This window comes from Suncus etruscus, chromosome 4 (assembly GCF_024139225.1).
Source record: "Suncus etruscus isolate mSunEtr1 chromosome 4, mSunEtr1.pri.cur, whole genome shotgun sequence".
NCBI lineage: Eukaryota > Metazoa > Chordata > Mammalia > Eulipotyphla > Soricidae > Suncus > Suncus etruscus.
In genome coordinates this window covers 111737806-111757230 of record NC_064851.1, presented here as the reverse complement: position 1 = coordinate 111757230, position 19425 = coordinate 111737806, and the positions used below count along the sequence as shown (strand labels likewise).

At 34.1% G+C, this 19425-nt stretch overlaps 1 protein-coding gene across 1 annotated transcript in view; it reads right to left on the bottom strand.

The window, feature by feature from the left end:
* Positions 1–16502, bottom strand: part of GPM6A (glycoprotein M6A) — a 143865-nt gene extending 127363 nt beyond the window's left edge. Inside the window, 1 exon segment of the mRNA XM_049771306.1 lies at positions 15904–16502. Within this exon segment, the coding sequence (XP_049627263.1) occupies positions 15904–15940 (37 nt within the window). The 5' untranslated portion in view covers positions 15941–16502.
* Positions 16503–19425: the final 2923 nt, after the last annotated feature.

Here is a 19425-nt window from a genome sequence, read left to right as displayed (position 1 = left end):
TTTGCTAAACTGACCTTTCTTTTCTGGACAGATAATACTTGCAGCCTGTAACATGCATTTTTAAACAAACTCTCCTTCTGTGAATGGTTTCCATGCCTTAGCAATCATCTCACTAACCATGTAACTAGCTTTGACTGATGCAACATTCTCTTTGGTTGCTTTCTTGAAGAAATCTTGTTGCCTCATTAGACATGCTTTAAGACTGGCAACCCGCTTGTTTCTCTCATTTCCTTGATATTTTGCACATTCCTCAGCATATTTAGTTGAATAATGGCGTTTCAAGTTGTATTACTTGCGCACTGCAACTTTCTTTGAGCAAATAAGACATGTGGGGATGCCCTATGCTCAACAAAGAAATACTGCATCTCCCACTTTTCCTGAAATTGTGCTCATCATCAATCTTTCTCTTCACTGCAGGCTTTGATGAAGTCATGATGAAGGTCTGATAAAATCTAATTCTGTAATAAACTTCTCTCCCTTAGGCCTCTGATAATGCAAGGGACAGTGGGCAGGAGCAGCAGAAAGGACGTCTGCACTAGGCACAAAGTATTTGCTATTATTTGTTTATCGAATATTCACAATAAAAATCGCATTAGTAAGAAAAAATTGCAAAAAATCGCATTAAACATTTGCATACCCTGAACGGAACTTCTTGGGGTATGCAAATGTTTAATGCAATTTTTTTCTTACTAATGCGAATAATCACGAATATTGCAATATTTGAAGGCTGGCAGTGGGCCACAAAATGTACGGAGGGCCGCAAATGGCCCGCGGGCCACCAGTTTGAGACCCCTGCTTTAGGGTTTTTTAAATATATTATCATGTCATCTGCAAATAATGAGAGCTTGACTTCTTCCTACCTATCTGGATGCCCTTGATATCTTTTCCTTACATAATCGCTGTGGCACGTACTTCCAGCATTATGTTGAATAGGAAAGATGAGAGAGGGCAGACTTATTTTGTACTAGATTTTAGGGAACAGGCTTTAATTTATATTCGTTGATAGTAATAATTGCCATTGGCCTGTGGTAGATGACTTTGACTATATTGAGAAAAGTTCCTTTCTTTCCCATCTTGATGAGGGTTTTTATCAAGAAAGGTTGTTGGACCTTATCAAGTACTTTCTCTGCATCTATTGATATGATCATATGATTTTAGTTTTTCTTTTGTGTTGATATGGTGTTTGATTTAAGGATGCTAAACCATCCTTGCATTCCTGGGATAAAACTTACTTGGTCGTTGTGAATGACCACCTTGATGATGCATTGAATTCTATTTGCCAAAATTTTGTTGAGGATCTTTGCATCTGTGTTAATCAGGGATACTGGTCTGTTATTTTCAGTTTTTTGGCAGCATCTCTGTCTGGTTTTGGTATCAATGTGATGTTAGCTTCATAGAAAATATTTGGAAGTGTTTCTGTTTCTTCAATTTTATGAAAGAGCCTTAAAAGAAATAGTAGATGTTCCTCTTGAAAGGTTTGAAAGAATTCGTTGGTGAATCCATCTTGGCCTGGACTTTTGTTTTGGGGAAGATTTTTGATCACCATTTTAATTTCCTCAATAATGATGGAGCTGTTTAGATATGCTGTTAGGTGCTATTTTTTAACCTCCAATTTACATCATATTAATTTGGATATATTTTTGGAAGTCCCTTTGTTTTGTTTTGTTATTTTTATTTATTTTTTTTTGTTTTTGGGTCACATCCAGAAGTGCTCAGGGGTTACTCCTGGCTCTACATTCAGACATTATCCTGACAGGCTCTGGGGACCATATGGGATGCCGGGATTCGAACCACCATCCTTCAGCATGTAAGGCAAACAAACACCCTACCTCCATGCTATCTCTCTGGCCCCTGGAAGTCTCTTTGCATCTATGAGTATTTGAAGTCATGCTGTAATGGTTGAAGATACAGTGGTTTTACCATTACTTGATTAATGACGTTGGGAAAAATTACTAAAATCATGTGTCTTAGTTTCATTATTTTGAAATGAGACTAACACAAGTGAATAGAATTATTGTTCAATAGAATTATAATACAATTATTTTTGGAATTTGACAAATTAATCTGTGCAAAGCATGTCAAATGTGTTTAACACAGAATTAGCCTGACAAATGTTAAATAATATTCTATATTTTTAAATTTACTTAGTCCTAGTAAAAAATTGGATATCTGACTTTATGGTAGTTTTCTGTAATTTTCAACCATTTCAGTAATTTTCTTTACAAAATATTTTGAAGTTGCATAATTAACATAAAGTCACTAAATCAAGACTTAATGAATAACAAGTATTGTATTATTAATCTCAAAAATTTAGATGAAAACTTTTCCATTTTATTCTAAGAACAAACTTTAGAGATAAAATATAATTAAGAATGCATTGAGCTGACTGATATTAAAGAAATTGAATACACACTAAAGAAATCCATGGTTCAACATGAATGTTATCCTGGTAAGATAATTTGAGCTAAGACTAAATGGTAAATAAAACTGTCAGGCAAGAAGATAAAGATAAAGAACAATATGTGACTGAGTACATATAAATGGTGATGCTATACTAGAAAAATAAGAATTAAAATATTATGCAAATAATAAAGGTAAAAATCAGGCCAGCTTGTGCTGTGGTATGTGTTCAAAGATTCTGAGATGACAGAATAAGGAAAGCAAATTTAGTTTTAGATAAAAACAAAACTTTAGGAGCTTTTAATTTACAAAGTTCATTAATATATTTAACTTAAGAAAAATAGCTGAAGTGAGTACAGTTTGAATGACAGAAGAATAATGGAGATAAATTTTTACTTGAAGCAAAAATTGCTATTAAGGCTACAACTAACTTGATGATGAGCATCAGAATTAGATAGTTTTTAGACAACACAGACATATACATGATGACCAACTAGATGCAGATTACATTATAAAATGTTATTTATGGAATTACATCAGCAATAACTCCGGTATATAAGTTTGTATATCACAAACATGATCATTGTAAATTTGTGATTTTTAGTCACCCAATTGTGAAACAAAGAGCAAATTTTGGAAAGCAAAAGCCATGAGATAGAGTACATTTGGCAGTATGCTGATGAACTGCAAAGTGACCATATTTCTCATTTTAGGTACCCAGGTGATTTTGTGCAAGCAACCTGATACTCAGTTATCCCAGTCTTACAGCATTCATGCTTTTCTGAAATCATTTCCATGAATGAGGGCTGCTTTTATTGACATATGTACAATGAGTACAATTTAGCAGAAGTAGATTGTATTTCCAAGACTGTCTTATAAACATACGATAATTTTCACTTGGCATATTCAAGGTGGACATTTTGATGATGAAAAGATTTCAAAGATCTTTTACTTTTAAAAGCCAGCTACCAAGTCATGTGGAAAACCACTTAGTACAGGATGGAATTCAAGTAAACCTCCAAGATAATTCCTCTCTCATGAATTAAGCCTTCAGTGAAATTACATACATGGGAAAGAGCTTGATTTCAAATCTTGATATGACTTTATATATTTTACTCATTTTTCTCATAAGCACAAATTATATTGTTAATTGATACTTTCACATTAAAATTCAGTAAGTTAGTCTGCTTTGGTCAGTCACAACTAGAAGTTTGGCTGGCCTATTGTTATGCGAAAATAATTATTATTGTAATGCCACAAATTATGCAAATTTGAAAGGACACTTGACATGAACTCACAATATAGCATAATTTATACAGTGATGAGGTAGTCTAAAAACAAATTTAAAATTATATGATCTACAATTTACCCAAAGAACATTCACACTTGATCTTAGCCAAAATACCTAAAAGCTATGCCATAGAACTTCTAATAAATTATAAAGATTATCTTATTTCATGGCAGATAATAATTTTTAATTCTACAAATAATGCAAATAAAGTGTTCTGATGAGAATTAAAATTATCTGACCAAAATTTGTGATCAATCTATGACAGAATTTGGATTTAAATCCATGATTCTGCTTACATATATTCCTGCTGATCTCAAAGTTAAGTCTTGCACCATGAATGTTAAAAATACAAAAGTTAAAACATGTAATTCATTCCACCATAATGCCTTAACAAACATATGATGTTGTGTCTTTCAAAAACAGCATACCATATTTGCCGGCATATAAAACGACTGGGCATATAAGACGACCCCCTAATTTTGCAGTTAAAACATAGGTTTAGGCCTATATTTGCTGTATCAGACAGAACGTTCCTGTGCTGCAACTGTATGTACCACAGTGAGCCAATCATAACAAGCAAAGATTCAAAGGTTACACTGTAATAGACTTCCTCTCTGACTCTGGCTAATCTGAGCAGGCTTTTGACAGTGTAGATTCGGGTTCAGAACATTGTCTAATTTGCATGCATAAAAAGCCTGCTTGGATTGGCTGAGTTAGACAGGCAGTCCGAGCAGCCTTGCAGTGATTGGTGCAGGATCGAGTTGGAAAATTCGTTTTGTGGCAATATTCAGACAATTTTCGTTTAGCGGCATATTGAAACATAAACATTTTTTGGGATATACTCGGTGTATAAAACAACCCCCGATTTTCGGTTGACTTTTTTTGTTTCAAAAGTTGTCTTATACGCCAGAAAATACGGTAATTTAGCAGTGGTATTCACATCAGGGAATAGTGGAAGAAGGAGTAAATTGTATTTCCCAAGGGAGGAACTGAATGCAAGTTAGAACCTTCAAGAACTTTCATCACAGCAAACTGTTTGCCTGTTTGTTTTTAAGTAAATGAACATATAATAAGTCCCCAAAGGCATCTATTTCCCCTGAATATGCTGAAACTATTTTGAAAAATCATTTGAATCAAAATAAAAATTTCAAGAATTTCGATGTTTGCAACTACAAAATATGTGATAATCCTGTTTAAATTTTCTAATCAATTGATTTTCTCAGATTACTTAGAATTCTTTATAAAATGAAGAAAAATAATTTCTATATTATGTTATAGATCAATGTGCAAATTAACTGACCCTTTTTCATCTCAGGAAACAGATAGGTATTTTAAGAATTAAAAAACACCTTACAATACATGATAGTAATTGGGATCTTCCAACTGGTATATTTATTTTTCTTTTGTTTATTTTGTCAATGAAGAATGCATATGTGAATGTTATGTGAATATTATGATCTTAGGTATAATAATAATGACAATCCAAACATTTCTGTTTGGAATTGATTCTTATCGAATCTATCAGGACTATGTTTGTTGTTTGGGTCATACCCTGCTCTATGTAGGGGTTTACTCCTGGCTCAGAAATTGTTCCTGGCAGGCTCAGGGTACTATATGGGATGCCGGAATAGAACCATTTCATGCAAGGCAAATGGCCTACCTCCATGCCATCTCTCCGGCCCACTATTAGGACTTCTTACTGGATAACTTTTATAATTGTGTTTGATTAACTAGTGAACTTTGCTATAGAGTTACTACCAATAAAATTTCATGAGAGTCATGTTGAATATGAGGTCAGTGCTTATACTTTCTCCTTTAAAACCTGAATTACTAAATTAATTAATTAAATTAATTAACTTGAATTAATTACTAAAAACCCCATTACTAATTCATGATTAAACTCCATTGTTGTTTTATCATTCAATTTTCAATAATGATTGGCTTCTTATTTTCACTAATTTCCTTTCATATGATTATTATATTTTTCTCCTATTCAAGAATCTAGGTTAAAATTTGTATGTTATTACACATTTCACAAAACACTTTAGTTTTGTTTTGCTTTGGGACCACACTTGACTGTGCCCAAGGGTAACAGTATTCCTGGCTTTGTATTCCAGAATCACTCCTGGTGAGCTTGGGAACTGTATAAAATGCTGGGAAGTGAGCCTGAGTGAGCTGCATGCAAAGCAAGTATCCTACCAACTATGCTATCACTCTGGGCCCTCACAACATGCACCTAAGTAATAAGATTAAATGTACATGATCACATATTTCAAAAAAATTTTAATATTAGAAAACAAAAAAATTATATTCCATTCCACAAAGGAGTGGAATGAAGCTAGTCCTTCCACTTCTAGAACATTCCGTAAATCTAAATATCAATTGAAAACACTTTTCAGAACCTTAGAGAGTAATGTTACTGAAAAAAGTAAAAACATACTGGATACAAAAGTAGTATTGATATTTATTTTGTCAACACAAGTAAAAAATTAACCTTACAGTAAACAAGAGTCTCAAGATATAACAGAGGCTACAGAAATTGTGTATACATTTCCTTAAAATTAGAAAATATTTTTGAATAAAAAACCCTGAATTAAAATTTGATGAAAAAAGTATTTTGATATGGATAATACCACAATATTCATTTAATGTTTACTTTCTTTATTTGGGTTTTTAATGACACACCCAATCGTGCTTGAGATTAACTTCTGGTTCTGAGTTTAGGCTTTAGAAACATGCATGGTGCTAGATATCAAAACCAGGTCAGAAATATGCAAAGTATGCAAAGAATACGTACTGTATTCTCTCTAGTCCAGATTTAATTCCATTTTTGGTTCCACCACTTTTTATGACTTTTATAATAGAGTATATAATATAATATATATTATATATTATTATATATTATATTAATATAATAGATTTTTACAATAAACTTTAAATATTAAAATGTTGTCACAAATAATATGAACCTGAGAAAAATAATATGATCCAGAGAATTTGAGTTTTAACTACATGCCTTTTTTTTGTTTTATTTTGAATTTAGGTCATGCTCAGCAGTGCTGAGAGATCACTCTTGGCTCTGTGCTTAAGGATCTGGCAGTGTAATGTTGAGAGGACCATATGTGATGCTAGGTTCTAGAATCAAGTTGGGCCATGTGCAAGGTAATCACCATAACCACTGTACTGTGTCCTTAGCCATTAGCAACATGAACCTTTAAAAAGACAGAGCCATTCAATACATGCAATAAATATGGAACTCATGGTCAAAGATATATAAAATGTTACTGGGATTGAAGAGGAAGTCTATCAAGATTTTTCAAGTGAAGGCATAGATAATTTAAAATATTATAAAAATACAAGAAAGTTACATATGTGCCATTTTGATTTGCTTCACCCTGATAATTAGTGATGTGGAACATTTTTATGTGCCTTTTGGTCATTTGTATTTCTTTTTTGAGAAATTGTTCATTTCTTCTTTCATTTTTAATGGGGTTAGATTTTTTTTTTTGTTAAGTTCTGTCAGCAATTTGTATATCATCTCACTCCACAGAGACTGACACACATCACAAAGAATAAGAACAGCAAGTGCTGGCAGGGATGTAGGGAGAAAAGAACTTTCATTCACTGCTGGTGGGAATTCTATTAAGTTCAGCCTTTATGGAAAACAATATGGAGATTCTTCAATAAACTAGAAATTGCACTCCCATATGATCCAGCTATACCACTCCTAGAGATAAACCCTAGGAACACAAAAATGCAATACAAAAATCCCTTCCTCACACCTATATTCATCGAAGCACTATTTACAATAGCCAGTCTCTGGAAACAACCAAGATGCTCTTTAACAGATGAATGGCTAAAGAAACTGTGGCACTTATACACAATGGAATATTATGCAACCATCAGGAGAGATGAAGTCATGAAATTTTCCTGTATATGGATGTACATGGAATCTCTTATGTTCAGTGAAATAAGTCAGAGGGAGAGAGATAGATGCAGAATAGTCTCACTCAGCTATGGGTTTTAAGAAAAATAAAAGATATTATTTTAATAATATCAGAGATGAGGGCTAGAAGGACCAACTCGTGACATGAAGCTCACCTCAAAGAGGAGTGAGTGGAGTTAGAGAAATAATATACTAACAATACCATTACAAGGTTAATGACTGAGAGAAGTAAAATACCTGTCTTGAATACTGGCAGCAGGTGTGGGAGATGGGAGATTGGGGGCATTGGTGGTGAGAATGTAGCACTGTTGACAGGGGGTGTTCTTTTTGTGACTGAAATAAAGTACAGTCATGTTTTTATCCACAATGTTTAAATAAAGATATTATTAAAAATAACAATTATACATGTGCCAAACATCTAGATTATGGAAAGCCTTTTTTGAATAATTAACAGAAAATTCATAAAGGTAGATTAAAGATTCAGGACTTTTATAAAAGTGATCTGATCCTGAGTTCTCATAAAAGTTATCTGATCAGGGAATTCACAATTTAATTTACATGCAGTACTGAAGTTGACCACAATAACTGTTGGCTTTTCTATGTCTTAAATTTTAGGAATTTGAGTATAAGACTTCCAAATTGCATATTTTATAATTTAATTACAACCTTCTCTTGTTCATGGCTGAATTAAGAGATAAATGTTTTAAGTTTAATAAGCATCAACATATTAAAAAAACTGAATTTAATAAACACATTTCATCTTAAAGTCTACAGGTTTTCATAGATAAGACATTTATTACCATATCTATTTCATTACTCAAACAACTTTCAAACTATTTTAAGAATTAATGATAATTAAAAATTACTTAATATATTTTATCAAAATAAAAAATCTTTTGTTATCTCTAAAAAGGTATTTCCAATCTAAAGTTTTGAATTTCAATAACTAATCATAGGTAAATGATTTAATAATTTGATCCATTTTTTTCCTCAGAACTAAAACAAGGACCATCTCACTTTATTCAGTTAGAATCCTTGTCCTGTGGATATTTTGGTGAGATTTTCTTTTAATTTCTTATACATTTGAGTTTGGTCTAACTAGCATGTTCACGAAGTCAAACAATATTTGGAGGCTGGGATGATATAATGTGTCTCAGTGAGTAAAGTGTCTATATTGAAGCCAATCCCAAGGATTGTAATCCCAAGGACTGTTTCATACAGCCAAATGAATGAAAGCACTGCAATGAAGAGTAGAAGCAACACAAGTAGGTTTTCACATGGGACCAAAGAGTTAGTAAAGTGCATAGGTGTTTGTCTTTCATGTGGCATACCAAATTTCAATCCTTGTCACCCTACTTGGTCTCCCAAGCATTGCCAGAAGTGACTTCTGAGAGCAGAGCCAGGAGTAAATCCAGAGTACTACTGGATGTAACCCCAAAACTAACATATAAAGGTGTTTCAAGCATCAAAATAATAGCAACACAGGAAAGGAGGGAATGGCATATAACAGTGATAAAGAAACAATGATTTGAATTACTTAAACTAGCTACTATAATTATATTTAGATTTACCAAATTTAAGTAAAATTGATAGAACATAGACTATTAAATTTAAAATGGATATACATCAATACAAGACATGCGTCACATATAATGGAAAAATGCAGTTGCTAAATTCAAGAAGAAAGAGCTTTAAATGTGTGCTCTTTCTACTTTTAAATTTTAGCTGGCATTTTCTGCCAAATATAAATAATTGTAAAATTCTTGCACATTTTAATGTATTTAGAACGAATGACTAATTACTTAAAGAACACTGTTATTGAGGGAAATAAGCTTCAATAAAGTAAATATTTGATAAAATATTAAATTTTCTATATCACTTATTGCTATTACTACTAAAAATATTTTCTTCTATATGACTATCATATAAATAATATATAACAACAATATGAATATCTTCCCAAGCTTTTCTCTCAAGGCTATGCAATGTTCTCTTTTGCAAAGGGTGATATGCTAAGATATTATCATTTCTCTTAAACCCAAAACATCAAACCATTTAAACAATATGACTAAAATGTTTGTTTAAAAGGAAATTATTCCACTTCACAGCAATAATGCCCCAACATGGAGAGCTATCTCAGTACTTTGAAAGTATAAATCTATGATGTGAAAGACAAAAGTATCCTTCCTCACTGGTCTGAAATTTGCTCATAGCATTCCTTTGTTCCCCAGTGAACTTGATAAAAAATAAAACTATAATCAACTATTGATTTTCATTTATGCCTGTAAAATTTCACTCAAAAATCAAGAGAATCAAATCAGTTATCTTCTGTTTTCCTTTCCTTTTATTTTCACAGAACAAAGAAGGAAGTTACTTTCAGATTAAGAATTCCAGAGACAATGGTCACAATTTGAACAGAGAGCACATGGAAAAGCACGCATTATTTTTATATCAGCTATTCCACAGCTGTGCCACCTGTTAGTATGGATGCTGTCCAAGAGAGTTTGAAAATAAGCCAAGGAGACTGCCTTCAATGTATGAAAAAGAAAATTGTCAAACATTTTGCATAGGAGGGAGTAAGGAAATGGATACCCAGACTGACCCAAACAGAATTTATTGGGAGTATTCCATGAATATCTCATGGGCCTTCATCTTATATTCAAGAAGAATTCCATTCTAAGAGCCATTTTGAAGTAAACACACTATTTTATATTAATGTCTCAGCCTATAATTCTACTTTTTGTTTTTGGTTTTGATTTTTGGGCCACACCTGGCGGTGCTCAGGGGTTACTCCTGGCTGTCTGCTCAGAAATAGCTCCTGGCAGGCACGGGGGACCATATGGGACACCGGGATTCGAACCAACTGCCTTTGGTCCTGGATCGGCTGCTTGCAAGGCAAACGCCGCTGTGCTATCTCTCCGGTCCCTGAATTTTCTTTCTTTAGCATTTATATGGCTAAAGTAGCAGCTGACAATATAAGCTAGACAAATAAGTTGCCATGTTCATGGGACTGCAAGTAACCAATATCCAAGATGGAAGTGTGGGCAGCCAATTATTACTTTTTGAAGTAAACACACTTTTATAATTTTAATTAAAAACATATTTTTAATTTTAATGATGATAAAAAGTTTTTTAAGTTATTATTGTCCTAACCACTGATACATGGCTTCATTGACATACTTGTAAAGATCCGTATGCTATTCACGAAGCTGACACTTTGTCTCATTTCAGTTCCTTAACTACTTTGACATGGTTTTCAAAATGTTATATCATTTGTACTTGTGGATAGGAGTGTTAAGGGGGATAAAATATTCAAATATAAAAATAAATAATCAGTGAAGAAAAATTCAGAATTACCTCAGATGTACCATAGGTTATATCCTAGGTAAGTCTATAATAAATATACCATCTAAACATTTTGAACATTAAGTCTTTTTACATAAGACTCCTAGAAATTCTTGTCTTTTTATATTGTTTAGAGGTCTTCTGACTGAAAAGAACAGAGATGCACTCAGATTTACAGGAGAATGGTCAACATGGTATCTATACAGTGATAAGAGGGAGGATAAAGAGATTCTAAGGGTCCACACTAAGGATCATCTTTTCCCAGTTCTCAGGGAAGTCCGGAGAGTTTTATGGACCCAGCTCTACTTTTTTGGACCATGACTTTCAAGGCTTAAATAGGGAGATAGATTTAAGAGCTCTGAATATAAGTTACATGTGGGAGACCTGGGCTGGATCCCAAGTTCCTAAGACACAAGAAGCAACATCCAGTCAAAAAACTAGGACACGATTTTGAAGACAACAAAGTTTGGTTAAATAAAGTAAACCAAACAAAAACACTTTCAGTTCACAGAATGACACGCCTAGAGACTGGTTACCATTGGTAAGTCATGTGGTCAAAGCAGTAAGAGTTGGTGAAGAATGTAGTCATAAATTATAGAGAAGACTGATTAGACTAGTGGAAATGTGTGTTTTAAGCTGAATCATTTCTGAAGGGGGTGTGACAGGAAGCCATTCCAGACATCTAGTGCAATGTGGGTGGAGTTCAAATCAGATCCTTGCTTTATTATGGCTGCTTTTAACCCCACACCCCCAACTTACTACTATATTATACGGACCAGGTTATCTAGCCTATTTTATTGTTACTTTATTACTTAAATTTATCATAACAAGTAAATTTCAATCAATTTCAATAAAGTCCTTTAGTCTTTGTCTTGCACTAAAATGGTTGGGTGATTTAGTTCACTAAGATTATCTAGAATCTTCAGACCAAAGTTATCTTCATTTTCACTAATATCAGTGATATTGCTTCTTCAGAGATAATATCTACCTAAAGAGGGTTAGGCTTGAAAGTCATCCTTTTAAAACAAAAGTAATCCAAGTCAAACATTTTTCAAAATGACTGTCACCCTAAATGTGAGACAACACTAAACCCTAAAAAGCAAGCTTTTCTGTGTTGATTTCTTTATAGAAATCTGAATGCAACAATGTATAATGTATAATATACAGAAATCTATTTGCCAGCCTAAATTGTGATAGATATTATGATTGATAGGGAAAAATGAAATATACTATTCTTTTATCTAGATTTTCTTATTCTTACTGCTTTTGATACGTTGAAGATATGCTGTTATAACATATGTTTGAGTCCAGACTCAAGATGAAAAACAATTAGTAAACCATAACTAGATGATCTGTTTTAAAGTGAAGGACCTTTTCATACCATGTTTGATTTTTTTCCTTTCTTGAGGACCCAGTGTTAGACTGAGTGTTCTGAAGGAATGAGAATTCTGAAACGATAAACCAAGCTTCAGGGCTGGAGGTGAAAGCAGAGACTGGGTGGGATCTCTCTTTTCAGATAAAGAAGCTGACAGTCTTGATGAATGCTTGGAGATGATCAAAACATTCCTGGTGCACCATATGTAATTGATATATTTTTATTTCATGGCATGTCTATGTTCAGAAATAAAATTTTGATCAGGTTTTCTTAGAGCAATTTATGAAATTTCAAACTTGCTAGCTCTTCCTGTTCTTGCCTAGTTTCTTTTTCATGTCTATATAATTATAGCCCTTCCCCTGAACACTGATTCATCAGCCTTTCTTCAGTAGCCTTCTGCTAATTAGTAGATTTTTTTGAGATTATCTTTGAAGTAATGGTCAACCACTTGCTCAGCACCTGAGTGTACATTCAAAGAGCCACTAATGATCAGATACCTTTAAGTCATTTCCCTTCCATACCAGTGAGTAAAAGCTGCCAGACTCATCACAAGTATAAACCTCTTCAACCTTTTGAACAAATTGCCTAAGCACAGTGCTTGTTCCTTCTATCTTACTGATAGTCCTTGCTGACGTAATTTATTAACCATCTATCTTTATTTTTGATGACGTTGATGGTTGTTATAACTGTAAAGACCAAGTTAAAACCAGCTTTATAAATTTTTTTTCTTCTCCCTCCATACCGAACATGTCATTTTTGTTGAAAATCAGAGAGAAAAATAAGGCTTTAATTAGAGAGTATGGTTTGAGTTTTCTTTAGAGAGCATGTTTGGCCACAAACAAATACATTCCATAAAACATTATATTCCCACTCAGCATAATTACATACTCACCTTTTGAGGAAGATGAAATGGAGTGAAATGGATATAGTTAAAGAACAATGACCCATTATTACCCTCTGACATCAAGGCATTAGAGGATGGACAAGTAGTTGCTGAAGTCACCAGCACATATTTAGATTGTACTTTATCCCAGACTAAACACATAGAATTAATTAGGGAAATTACTGTTTTCAATAGCCTTTTCCTCATTAATTGGGTAAGGGATATCCCATTGTGAAAAAAATATTTCTTATAAAAATTTGTTTTTAACTTCCATACAGGTAGTATATTTTTCAAATGTATTCATATCTATGAACAATGCTTCCATTTTAAATCCTAGTTGAGTTTGGGCAAGGATGTTAAAAATATTGACATTAATTAACTCAGAATTTGTAACAAGAAAGAAAAAGATTACATTGCATAAAGGGACAGGAGAGAATCTTTGAAATTAAAGAGAATTCTATGACTCTGGTATTTTTTTTTAACTAGGAAAAAAAAACCAGGATAAAAACAACTTCAAAAAATGATACTTTCCTTTAAAGATGGTTCAATAAATCTGTTCCCATAAACTCTTAAAAAAATCTAATAATTTTATCTGCTCATGAAGTAGGTCCTGTAAAACTTAGAAACCATGAAACTAAACATTTATCTTCTGGAAAGAGCATTTCCATTCAAATAGAACTTTGTAGCATAGACTCTTATAGAAAAAATCATGGAGGATGAGAGGAATAGAAAATAAGAACTAAGGAGAATTGATTCTTTTTTCTCAGTTAATGGGGGGAAAGCTTAGTTATTGATATTTCAAATAATATATCTTTGTTTACATAAAGGCCATTGTACACCTCTAAAAATGTTAAAATTTATTTCCATTCATTTTCCTAATTTCAGATCATTCATCTTAGTGATAAAGGTTCAAGTATTTACCTCCAAACCCATATCACCCAGTACCATAAAAGAAAGATTTTCAATATTATTAAGGGGGAAAAAATAAGTCACAACTAATTACATCACTTTTCTTTGGCTCCTGCATCCAGCCGGCTTGCACAGACACACTCAACCTGTTAACACAGTCAGGATTTAGCTCAATATTCTGTTTGATGTAAAATCTAGCAATTCTCCCTTTAAAATGATCCTTTATCATCTTTTCCTTAAACAAATTGAGTCATCAAGCAGCAATATTAGTTTGTGCTTGAAAAACGTTAAATAAAATATCTTATTCCTACAAAAAATAGTCCACGCAGATGACTTTTATGCATAGAAACAATGATGAAAATTTTCCATTTAAAATGCCTAAAGAATACTTATGCTATTTTTTATATAATAAAGGAACTTGAGGATTCTTTCATGTAAAATTAGATCATATGACATGTGTAGAATGTGACTCTTGAATGTCATAAACAAGGTATCATTAAGTAAAATGATGTCGAATACTCTATTGACCTTCTTCTTTTGCTCATATAACATCCTTAGTCTATCTCATGCTGATACTCTTTGATTTTGTATGTGCATATCTGTGTGTGCATGTGTGTGCATGTGAGGTAAGAGATTCAGCAAAGCTAAATGGCTCCAAATGATGAAAAAAACAAACACACATGATGCTTCCAAACGACCTATTTTATCATGCAAACTTATGGTTTTCTGAAATAATGCACTTGGGTACATTTGAATTCTTATTTGATAAGTCAGTATTTTCCATTCTTCTCATAAATAATGCCTTTATGTAGCTTTACCTGCGTTGTTATTTGATCCTTAGAACACAAGCCTGTTTTCTATGCATTACATAAGCATGGAAGCAGACATGAGAGAAAAGGCTGTTGATTTTGCTACCAAAGATATGGTTCCCTCCAAAGATACCACCTGATACACACACACACACACACACACACACACACGTACACACACGCACACACACACTCTTCCATAATTTTGAAAGCAATAGAAGCTGTCCATATCTCACAATCTCAGTCTATAGACATGATAGATTTCCAGCCAGATAAACCTACGCATTTTAAAAAACGCACCCAAATATACAGATGTTTGTCTCTAGGATATCAACTGTTGTACCTTTCTATGTAGACAGGTATACCTTCATTCACATCACCAAGTACTAAAATAAATGAACCTGGACTCCATCTATAGTTAAAGAAAACTGCGTGAATGCATTTAAAAGGAGAAAAACAAGTGAAGGGGTCATAATTGAGACATCAGACAAAATATAAATATTTTCTTCATCTTTGTTCTATCAGACGCCCATTCGAGGGTATTGATAACGATTACATCATAAGATTTTGATTACAACTAGGTCCAAATATGTCTTTGGTCTCACACCAGGAATTCCTTGATCCAGTTTGACCAGCATAAAAGATGAAAATAATGAAGGTTATTTTCAAACAAAGACTATTCTAAGAAATAGTTCACAAGAACACCGTAAAATCTAATCCCAAATACGCCACTGCCACTATGCATCTGAATCCTTAAGACACAAGATTTGCAAATAATGACGACCCTCATGCCAGGCATTCCTGCAAGCAAAGAGGAGGCAAAAAGGAAAAAAAATGCCTTCCAAGAGAGAAACATTCATTAGCCTTTTTGGCAAGTGGCTAAAGCAAACAAGGAAACTGCACAATAATGAGTTGGTTACAAATAAACCCTTTTGAGCACAGTACCTTTTTGTGTCTGTCCCTCTTCCATGTTCTCTTCCATGGCTACCTTTCTTCAGTAGAATCAATCAAAAGCTCAATTAGATGCTGGAAAAACTGGTGATATTTCTTTCTTTTTTTTTTTTTTTTCTTTTTCCTGGGAAGCTACACCAGCAGCGGTTTAAAAGCAAGTCCTGGGAGCTTAAGCTAAGGCTCCCTCGCGCCTCTTGTTTGCTTGGAGACAGGCTGTCAAGTGTGATTTCATTCAAATTACTCTTCCGTGAAGATTATCAATTTTTCTTCTCAAAGCTGTCCCATTGTGTACCACTGTAAGCAGGTATTCAAGCAAATAGCCTGCAAATTTTGGGGGGGAATTTGGTCGAAATCCCAGCAGCCAGAGACACTATGATTCCCAAGCCCTGCTTTGCATTTCAAATGGGGAAAAGAAATTTGAGGTTGGTATTGAAATCTGGGGCTTTAAATTGGAAACAGGCTGGGCGGTGAGCAGATGGAGGGAGTCCTCCTAACAGGAAGCAGACCACCGACCCTTAATTCCCCCTCTCTGCTAGCAGAGTGGGAAAGCCCAGATGCCAGCCCTTTGCGCTGCCGCAATCGCTTCGCACCCAGTCAGAGACATTGCAAGAACTGCGTTTTGCTTTTCTCCTCTCAGGATCCAGTTAATCTGATTGAAAGGTGCTAAGAAAGGACACGAACTGACCACCTCTGAGATAGTCTGTCGAGCTCCTTATTAAGACAGGACTTGTAAGCTACATCTTTCCGATATAAAAGGGTAGAAAAGGCACGGTTTGCCAAAAATGAATGTGTATACCTTAAGCCCAAGAGAGCAGTCTTAAATAATGATTTTCCTTCAGTGCCATAGGATTGGAATTAAAGAGAAGAAAACATTGAAAGGAAGGAACACAAAGTATTCAGTTGTCGTTCATAATTTCTTTTCATGAATGTATAACCCACGAAAAGAGCAGATTTGCAAGGAATTATCTTGAAAAAGAACTCCCCCCAGCAGCGTATACACACACACACACACACACACACACACACACACACGTTGTGGAATGAATCAAATGATAAAAGGAAGGAACATTCTAGATAAGGAACAACTGGATCAACAACATATAATGCAAAGCTGCAAGCTGATTTGGAATGCAAATCACAACATTGCAGTCTGGCAAGAAATTAGCATTTGTACCTCAGCCTTCTGAGTGACAGGGTACAATTCAGGAGTCTTGATACTTCACAAAAGACATGGAAAGAAAACAAATAGTTTCTATTTTTAAGCGGCATAAAGCTTTACTGAAGAGCCCCTCTATTTCCAAATAGGTAAGCAAGTGCATGAACACACAAACACACACACACACACAGAGTCATACCTTGCCTTTAATATCTCCCATCCTAATTAGCCACAGCACACAATTCTTTCATTACAATCTGTAATTCACATTTATATTTTTAGTGGATGAGAAGCTTGCCACACACCTCTGAAATCATTGCCCAAAGAGCTATTTAGAAGAATGACAAGCTTGTACCACATTCCACTTTATGTCTCATTATTTCTCACAAAGAAGTCTTCAACCTTCTTCTATAATCATATGTGATTTAGTTTCTCTATTCATATGAATTTAACCCAAAGATAAGTAGAATTCTAGGATGTTAAACCTCTCTCTTCGATGTATTTCAATCTGTGAATCAAGGATGTGTGAGGGCCACTAGCTCAGGACATGTATTGAAAGAAGAAAACCATAAGGGAAATCAAAGGGCCAGATCTCAGCTGCATCTCTGCTTCAACTTATCCCTATGCTGCCATAGCCTGGCATGCAGTCAAAATCGAAGCGATCTCATCTCTCATTTATGATCTCTTCTCATTTTCTGAAACCAAAATCATCAATGAAAGAATGTAAGAGGAGACGAGAAAGGAATACCACCAGGCATTCTTGGGATACTTTACAATCTAGAAAAGTAGTTAGTAGGCATAAACTCTGGTATAAATCAAATAAGAGAAGTGTCCCCGCCCCTTACCTGTTTTATACTGAAAAAAAAAAATGAAACAGAGCAAGAGGGGAAAAAGAGAGAATGGATTGTTTAACAATTAAGTAAATCTTAAAGTCAGTGATGACTTGTCAGAAGTTCTAAAATGTGAAGTGCGTTTTCCCTTTCTTGCTGGGTCCTTATGATTTTCTTCAGTGTCTTTTCAAACCAGTTTCAGCCCCAAGTCTTTTTTTGTTTTAAATATCCACATACATAAACAGAAGGAAATGAAAGGGAAAGAGAAAATAAAAATATTTAGAAGGCAAGAAGAAAGGACAAGTAATTCAAATTTCTTTTACTCTATGAAATTTGTAGCACAGCAACAAATTCCTAAAATGATCTGCCTAAGATAGAACATTTCACACAAAAATGATCACCCTAAAAAGTTGATAGAAATTTAGAGTGACTTTTTAAATATTACAAAGAAGCACCTTAAATCCAGGCTAAATGGACATTTCTGAAGAGAATCAGATGCATGCAACTTCCTTATGATGATTACCAATTTGTGAGCTGAGATTAATTTTAATTTATTTTTTGGCTTGGGGACTTCACCAGACATTGCTCTGATCTCTCTTCCAGCTCTATGCTCTGGGATTAGTCCTGGCAGTTCTCGGAGGACTATCTATAATGCCAGGGGCTCAACTCTGGTCTGCTTTGTGCAAGGCAGGAGTCTCTCTCTCTAGCCCTAAGATTATTTTCTTTATTGAAAAAATGCCTTATTGAAAAGTGTGAAAAGTACCCAGTCTATCATCTTTAAGTGTATAGTTGTGATCACTTAGTGTTTCTATGCTGTTCTGTACCCATTCCCCTGAGTCATCTCCATCATTTCATCTTCTCTAATAGGAACCTTTCCCATTAAATACAAATACCCTTTTCCTTCTCTTCCTATTCTGAGGCTGTTGAGCTTCTGTGACAATTCAGTTTAGAACAAGCCTTGATCTCAATGAAACTGAAACTACTTTAAAGATCTTTCCACATACATCCCATTGGTCTTCTTTCCATACTTTCCTTTCTTCTTTCCTTCCTTCATTCTTCCCTCCCTCTCTTGCTTCCTTCCCTTCTTACTTTTTAATTATTTTTCTTCCTTCTACATTCCTTTATTCCTTCCTTGTTTACTTCTTTCCCTTTCTTTGTTTCTCTTTCTGCCTCTCTCTCTGTCTCTCTCTCAATTTAACCCTGAGTCCTCACAGACAAGGTAAGTGCATTACTCTTAAGCCACAACTGCTGAGCCTTTCGCTAAAAATATTTTGAATAACCAAGTATTTGAAAACTAACTGGAAAGAGAAAAATGTTAATATTGGGGTTGATTAATTACATAAATTCTAACATGTACTATAGAACCCACATCATTGACTTCATTAGACCTTTCCATTCTCCTGTAAATCTTGCAAGCCAAGATGACTAGATGTCTCATCTCAACCTGTACACTGGTTCATGCTGTTTTTTTTTACTTACTCTATTGTTGGACATTCATTTAGGAGATAAAATATAAGTTCACAAGGGAGT